General features: G+C 38.2%; 1 protein-coding gene across 1 annotated transcript; it reads right to left on the bottom strand.

Moving 5' to 3' along the window:
• Positions 1-3737: 3737 nt before the first annotated feature.
• Positions 3738-5641, bottom strand: LOC131300083 (protein DETOXIFICATION 49-like). Its single transcript, XM_058325752.1, has one exon. The coding sequence runs from the start codon at positions 5602-5604 to the stop codon at positions 4003-4005; it is 1602 nt and encodes a 533-aa protein (XP_058181735.1). The 5' UTR covers positions 5605-5641; the 3' UTR covers positions 3738-4002.
• Positions 5642-8574: the final 2933 nt, after the last annotated feature.

Here is an 8574-nt window from a genome sequence, read left to right as displayed (position 1 = left end):
CCAGCCTAAGAGCATCTTCAACCTTGGCTTCAAGAGTGAGGATGCCAAATTTATTTGGAGGCTTTCGTTGCAATTTGACATCTCTACATTGTCCATCCCAACCAAATTTGACATCACACATGTCAAATTTAACATAAGAGAGGAGATATCAAATGACACCTAAACATTTGACACTTTTTTTTTTTTATCCGAAACATTTGACACTTAAGTTAGACTTTATTTCGCATGCCAATTTTTCCACGCCATGTCAGATTTTATTGAAGTGTTAGTGCACTTTGGCTTGATTTGCTGGGCCATTTGAACTTGTTGATTCGGCCGACTACAATTTTAGTTTTGATAAAATGTCATAAAAGTATCCTTAATTCTATGAGGAGGGCCCACCATATTTTTTGTTCATAAATCCTAAAAGGGATGAGAAACCACTTTTTTCACGAAATGGGCATGGTATTGTCACTACTCACTAGTACCATTACTTGAAGAACCATTTTGGCAACAAACAAATAAATAAATAAATGTTAACTCTTTTTGGCCTTGAAGTCGCTATTTTTTTTTTTTTTTTTAAAGTTGGATGGGTAAACATTAAAAAGAAGCTTATAATTCTACTCCCTACAACATAGTATAAGACACACTATTGATTTATGTTGATGTAAGCTAGAAACTATTACAAAGGAAAAAATTTTATGGCGTAGATAATATCGAATAACCTATAGAATTAATCAAAGAACATATAGATACTTGGGTTAATTAGATTCTTTGAAGGTACCTAAAATCTTAAGGGTGAGGTTATCAAATATTTCAATAAAATCGACAGATTTCAAAAAAAAATTGGCCACAAGAGTTTAAAACCAAAAATGCAATCGCTACGTATAAAGGAAATATTTTTAAAATTATGTTTAAAATAAATATGTACTAGAACAAAAAGAGAAGATCGAGGTGTGCGTAAGCTAATCAGAATATATACATGAGTTATCACAAAAAAAGAAAAAGAAAGACAAGATCGTGAGACAATGAAATTCGTAGAGTCTATTATTGGCGTGTGTGACACGAAATCACTCTTCCAATTTTATTGTGAGAAAACAAAAGGTTCAATTTCAATGCAAACTTTCAAAGTATTTGCTGGCGATATCCCGGCAATATTCATGACGCACTCGGACTGCTTCAGACGGCCGCATCTATTTTCCTTAAAAACGTTACAGTACTATAGTCTCATGGAAAATCCTAGCTCGATCGTCTCTCTCTCTAGATCTCTCTAAAAGTCTAGGTGACATATGAAATAGTACTCCTAATTAAAAAAATATCAAAATGTTTTTCAATAAGTAGCATTTACACGAAGTCGTCAACTTGATTTGCTATATACTCCGTATTTAATTTTTCCGAAGACATGATTGTTTGTTAAAATCACCAATGAGGACAGCCCTAGCTTGATTCATAAACGTACGTACGTAAACCAGAATTATATATAAACAAGTAAATGTATTACTTATTTGAGTAGCATTTCTTAGTAGGCGCCGCATATATATGCATATACTAGCTAGTAGTCGTCGTAGTAGGTGAGCCATGCATATTACATCAAATTTCCACGGCTAATGTTTCTTGTTTATTTTAGGTTACTAGATCATGAAAATAATCAACGTATAGAAATCTTATTGATTTGTACCCTCGACTTTGATTTGTCAAATTATACGTCAGAACCGTGCTCGATCAACTAATAATATAATCATCGGTCAAAACTGAAGATCGATGAATATGGTCCACGCGCGAAACATAATGGAACGAACTTGAGGGGAAAAAATGATCTTAATAAAGAAAAACATCATAGTTTAGAACTTTAGAAGCTTTTTTTTAATATCATGGAATATGAATTTTTCGTTTAGCCATATATGAAAAATGAAAGTTAATACTACAGTTTGAAGTTCCGCAGCTATACTCCACTTAAAATGCATTCTCAGCTATTTCAATTTTGACAAAATGCCAAATCACAATTGAATTTGATAAGGTTACGCCTAAGAACCAACAACTTAGAATAATCCCGAAATAAAAGAAAATTGAAGGAGGAAAAAAAGAAATTTATCGCTTATATATTACCATTGAAAACCTACTACTGCCCCCAAATTATAAAAATAATGGCTTGAGTAAGCTCACGCAAGTGTTTTATTAAAAAAAAAAGAAGTACTTGATGATTTGAATATAGTTCTCCATTTTGACACACAAAAAAAAAAAGATTTGAATATACAATGTTTTATTAGGCGCCGCATAAATCGTTTATGTTCACCTCAAGCGTCATTCATGTTTTTTAGGTTATGTCCTTTTAACCCTTTTTTCAAATTTGGAAACTCTGTTATTTTACCGGGTTGAGTGCTCTGGATTTATTCTTTCTCTTTAACTACTACTAATAACTTGTTTAGGATTATTTATTGGATACATATCTATTTTGGGAGGCTCATGCATGTCTTCAAGAAATTGTGATTGCTCAAATAATGAATATCTTGTTCGTCTTTTCTCAAAGTTGATACTAATTATTACTAGTATAAAAATACGAAAGAATTTTGTGCTACATTTCAGTGGATATGTTCGAGTTCGATTTGAGAGAGTTAACAGGATTAACATTGACCTAACAAACGAAAAGCCGAAGAAGAGCTTGTCAAGAAAGACAGGAATAAGAATAAGAATAGGAATGGGAATAGGAATAGGAATAGGAACAAGAATAATACAGTACTACTCATAGTTATCGATACCGTTCCGTACCGGCCAGTACGTACCGTTTTGACGAAGAACCGGTACCCTAACCCCCCAATTTCGTTCCGGTCTCAATACCGGTCGGTACCGGACTTTTCGGGAAATACCGGCCAGTATCGGGATACCGGAAATTCCGGCCGAAATTTTGCAGAGTTTTTTTTTTTTTTTTACTTTTTCTGGTCCAAAAAAAAAAAAAACGTTTCAGGCAAAAAAAACTAAAAAAACGTTTTAAAAAATTTTAGCAAAACAAGGGCTTAAAACCATAGTACGTGCGCGAGGCTTAGAGATCCCGGATTTGCACCCCCACCTGCGCACGAATAACATGTGACGCGCACCCGATTAATTGGTTTCCGAATCAGTTTTTCCAAATTGCCTTCGGCCACGGCACATTTTTCCAAGCGCGCGAGACCTCTTATTAGGTTCTCATTCACAAGTTCACTAGTGTGCAAAGTCATTTAAAATGAAAAAAAATTTTGTAACTAACTAATGTGGAACTAGAGAATCTCTAGTAGAGATATTTTATGATGAATTGTATGATATGGGGGATTTTTTTGAATTATAATTATATATAATTATTATATATATTGTAGTTGCGGTAAATCCGAAACGGTACCCGGTACTTGACCGGTACCGGTACGTACCGTACCAGTAGAAAAATCGGTACCCTGTCCAAAATTGTATTCAGAACTATGGTACTACTTTTTGTTTATTCTCGAGAACCACAGCCTTAGTTGACTTGCGTAAACGGAATATCTGCAATTTTACGGTGCAAATTGCACCATGTTTGGTGGTTTTTGTTTGATCTTTTTTTGAACATCCATGTTTGGTGGATCAGTAACCAAAATCTCCCCATCCACACGTATCCGTGCGAGGTTATTCTATCCCACAAACCAATTATAGAAAGAAAGAAAAAGAGGAATTCCATAAGTAGCAAAAGTACACCACCATTCAGTTGCAAGAAAAGAAGGAAAAATAATAAAAATGTTCAAATTTTTCCTCATGTTTAATGTCTTCGGTGAATACGAAAATTGTAGGACCGCTATCTCTAACTTTTCAACTATGATAAGGATAGTTTTTTCTCAAAACTTGCCTGACAAAATAAGATCTAACGGGGATCTTATTTCTATACTAGTCTCTACATAATTAGTTAACAATATATTACCGAGTACTAATATTCGACTTTCTTATATAAACATATAAAAAATGAACGGATAAAAGAAAACATGTTTCATTTTCCTTAACTTCGCCCCGGAATTGTTTATCATCCTAAACACAATTTCCATATGGACAAGAAGAAAAGTTCTCCTTGATATCTCCTTCAACTGCCGTATTATCTTTCTCATTTTCTTCCCTACCATCTACGAGTCCGGCATCTCCGGTTAGCATCTTAGCTCTCTGTGCCTGAACCTCCCAGTCCGTTCGACCCAAAACCACCATCATCGTCGCCGCACACGAGCCCTGGGCCGCCAGCAGACCCAGCCACAATCCCAAAAAGTCAAGGCGGGCCCAGAACCCCAACCCGATCGCAACCGGCATCCCAACCAAGTAGAAGCAACCCAAGTTGATATGTGCACCGGCCTTTGGCCTAGCTGTCCCCCTCAAAGCCCCACACCCAGTTGTTTGTGGGCAATTCCCAAGCTCACATAACCCAATTATTGGCAACACAAGTGAGGTTAGAGCAATAATGTCTCTATCATTTGTGAACATTTTAGCCCACATTTTCCTCACCACTAGTGTGAAAACCAAAGCTGAAAATCCCAAAATGAAGCTAAAACAGAGTCCAACCTTGGCAGCCCACTTCGCCTTCTTGGAATGACCAGCCCCGAGTTCGTTTCCGACACGTGTCGATACGCTGAAGCTCAAAGAAGATGGGAATATGTAGATAAGGGAAGTGATTTGGATCAAAATCGCCATTGAAGCAACTGAGGCTGTGGGGTTTGTTAACGACCCACATAGAAAAATCATGATCTCGTACCACCACCACTCGAGGCACACAGAAATGCAACTTGGAATTGCCAAACTCAACAGAGATTTCCAGCCTCTGATGCACTCCAAGGATAAGCCTCCCCAGGTGTCCTTGTAAATTCCAGAGATTACTATGTAGATGATCAATGAAGCTACTAGATTGAAATTGAACAAAACCCCACCAAGGGCAACCCCTTTGATCTCAAGATGAAGGTGAAAAACAAGGAAACAATTGATGGGTATGTGAAGAATTGTGGTTAGAGCGGCACAGAGTGTTAGGGGCAGAGTTATTGATTGAGTTCTAAGGTAACTCCGTAATGGATGTAGGAAAGATTGGGCTAAAAGGTCAGGAATTGAATAAATGAGGTACAATTGGGCTTGTTCGGCTATGGATTCGTTTTGTCCACAGAATAGTAGAATCCTCCTCATGTTAAGCCAGAGAACAGCTATCGGAAACGAAGTGAAAATAAGCAAAAGGATTGTCCTCTGCAACGAAATGCCAAGGAGGGTGAGCTTTTTGGCGCCAAAGGCCTGGCCACAAATGGGCTCCATGCCCATAGCCAGGCCCGATAAGATCGAGTACCCGGTGATGTTAGCAAAGCCAACGGCGAGGGCCCCGCCTGCCAGGGGGAGCTCGCCGAGGCGGCCGAGGAAGAGCACGGAGATCATGGACCGGGAGTAGAGTAGTAGCCCCGTTAGCATCATGGGGAATGATATTTTGGCTATGGACCGGGCTTCTTCGATGAAGAGGCGGAGGTGAGTTTTTTCGACGTATTGGGCTTGTTTTAGTTGTTGCGGTGGTGGTGGTGGGCTTTTGGAGATCAAACGTGAAGACACGTGAGATTCTGGGTCATTCGCGAGGTCGCCTCTGGAGCCGATAGGAGAGGCAGGTCGCTGGCACATTGTTGTGTTTTGTAGAGAGAGAGAGAGAGAGCGGGGGGGGGGGGGGGAGGGGGGGGGGTTTAGCAATAGGGTGATGGTAATGGTTTATATAGGGCTGTTTTGAGGCAGCTTGCCAGCTTGGTGTAGGATTTGTCAGGCATGTTCCCTCTATTAGGACATTGGGTTATTTGTTTTTTTTTTGAAAGAGGGCCACACCGTTGTGGCCACACATTAGTTATCGTCAGCTGTATGGTAGTATTTTGATGAAACGAAGGTTCTGTGAGTCCAGCATTCCTACAGTTCTATTACTAAAATAAATACTGCTTGACCATACGGACTAATTGTTCAGCAAAATGCTTATACAACATCATAAATTCATAATCAACCAGTAACAAAACACTAATTAAATCGATATGAAGTGAACCGCGTGATGTAACAAGTGATACTCCCTCCGTCGCTAAATGTTTGGCACTTTTGGGAGTTCTAACTTTTAAAGAAGAAATATTATTGTGTTGTACAAAAACTAAGTGTCCAATTTTACCTTTCTAGTGTACTTTGAAAAGTACTTGAAAATTTGAATTTGAAATTTTGTGCCCAAAAGAAAAAGGTAACATGTAAAGTTTACCATATTTTGCTTTTGACTTTTCAAAATGGACAAATTATATGGGACAATAAAAAGCATGAAAGTGTCAAACATTTAGGGACGGAGGAAGTAGTATATTATGTTTGCGTTAACATATGACCAACTTATTAGTAAATTCGTTTTTTGGACAAACCTAGAACTAGAGAGGGGTTTTTTTTTTTTTTTTTCTTCGAATAACACAGGTGTCCGAATGGTATTAGGGATGAGAAAACTGTTAATCTTGATATCTGTTCTAAATCAGCCGGTGTAGTTTGGTTTAGTTTTTAATAGTCTAGTTTGGTCCTAAAAGCAAACAGTAATTTGTGCATAGATTAAGGTGTTGAGTTCACTCACTCCGGGTCACACACAAACAATCTGAGCCGTTCATTAAGTGTAGAACATTTTTTTCAAGAGCCTTTGCAAATAATTAGCTCAATCCGATGCTTATAGGTATTTAATCCAATCATCTAATTTTTTACACAGATTTCAGGATAATGAAAAGCTAGATTATTGGATCGAGCATCTACATGTACCAGATTGAGCTGATTTTTTTCGGAAAAGCCCTTAAAATAATATTTTGCATTTAATGAACGGCTCGGATCGTTTGTGTAGGATCTGGAATGGGCCCCACACATGTGTCTAACAGACTTTCCGAAAAGTAAAAAAAAACACAGCTTTGGAAGATTAACGCGTATGCCACCGGGAAGGGATCCAACAAATTCACTCTGTTTTCCAGTAGTATTTCTGTTAGTTAATTGGGGATTAACGTTTTGACAGCCAATTTTATTTTTATTTTTATTTTTTGGTTTTGTGAGAAAATCATGGTCGGTTGGAAAAAAAGGGCCGTCATAATTAGGTGCCTTCTTTTGTATATTTCCCTCGTGGATGGTAAAAGAATGTATTCAAACCTCTTTAGTAAAAAGCAGTTAATTGGGCGGTGTAGACACCCTTTAAAGATGATTGGAGGATCTCATCGGATAAACCCAAATTTCGTAGAGTGGCTTTCGGCTGAATATTCACATGACCTTAATCGATTTTTTAAGCTTGAACAAGATTAGCTTGACTCGTCCGGCGTAAAGATTGAGAACGGGAGCGCATTGATACAAATCTTGGGGTAGAACTCACCATTGAAAACCGGCTTATAAGGAGAGGGTGCCCAAGAGCTAATTATATGCATTTGGTAAAGCCCATGCTTAATCGATGTGGGACATTAGAATCGTAACACGCATGATATTTTGAAAAAATTTGTGACTAAGGACATGACCGAAGTATGATTGTCGTAAGCTGACTCGGACACCTTGTTATTAAAAAAGTGTGATTGTCGTAAAGAACAATTTAACGTATGGGTCGACTCGTTGCAAGTGGAGTAGTAGCCCCGTGTGAGATTCAAACCTCACTGCCTACAACTAACATTACTAACTTTCAGTTAGTAAAAAAAAAGAAGGCTCAACTCGTTAAGAATTTGGCGAACAATTATTTTGGTTCGTTTTGTAAATAGGCCAAGCTTGAGTTGGCTATAGCTCAGCTCTTGCTAATAAGATTGGCTCGTATGTACAAGTTCGGTTCTTTTTATTGGCTCGTTTAGAATTCGAACCGATCGAGCAAGAGTTCTCAAATAGTAATCAAACTCGAGCTCGAATATTTGCGCTCGATTCGAGCTTGAGACAAACTTGAGCTTACCGAATGTTAACGAACTGAAAGCTCAAACACTGTAAAACTCAGATCGACCTGTTTGCACTTGTAACGGGTGCTATGATTCTGAAAATAAACTTCTGGATGAGGGCGGGACCATATGTTGCTCAAACTATCGAATCTGTTTTAGTCCTTACATGGAATTGGACGCTGTTGCTCTAAATTTGGATAAGTATTGTACTAGTTTGTGGCTTAGGGCATTTCATTAGAAGTCCTAATTTTACACCAGAAGAAGATGAATGAAGAACATTCCAAATTCAGCGGTGGTACAGTGACAAGTCGTCGGCCAGTGGTTTGGTCTCCATCCTCTTTTGTACAGCACGTCAAAAAGTCCAGAGTCTAGACTCAGCCCTGTTTTTTATCATTAGGGCAATATCATTATGCCGCGGATCCGGTCAATTTGGCTACCAACCACTTCAATCCATTTGATGCATTCGGACCATCCAAAAGTGCCAAATTGACCGGACACCTTCTTGGGAAAATAACGGTTCAAGACGTGTTTTGATAATTAATACTTACCAATGACAAGCTAAGAATATTTGTTAATGCTGAAAATATCTTTGACGAGTATTAATTATCGAAGCCGTCATTTTCTCCACCTTTAAATTTGGGTCGTCCAAAACAGTTTTGGATGATCCGAAAACTCCGAATGCACCAAACTAGTCGGTAGCCAAATT

This window comes from Rhododendron vialii, chromosome 9a, assembly GCF_030253575.1.
Source record: "Rhododendron vialii isolate Sample 1 chromosome 9a, ASM3025357v1".
NCBI lineage: Eukaryota > Viridiplantae > Streptophyta > Magnoliopsida > Ericales > Ericaceae > Rhododendron > Rhododendron vialii.
This window is presented reverse-complemented; position numbering and strand designations above follow the sequence as displayed.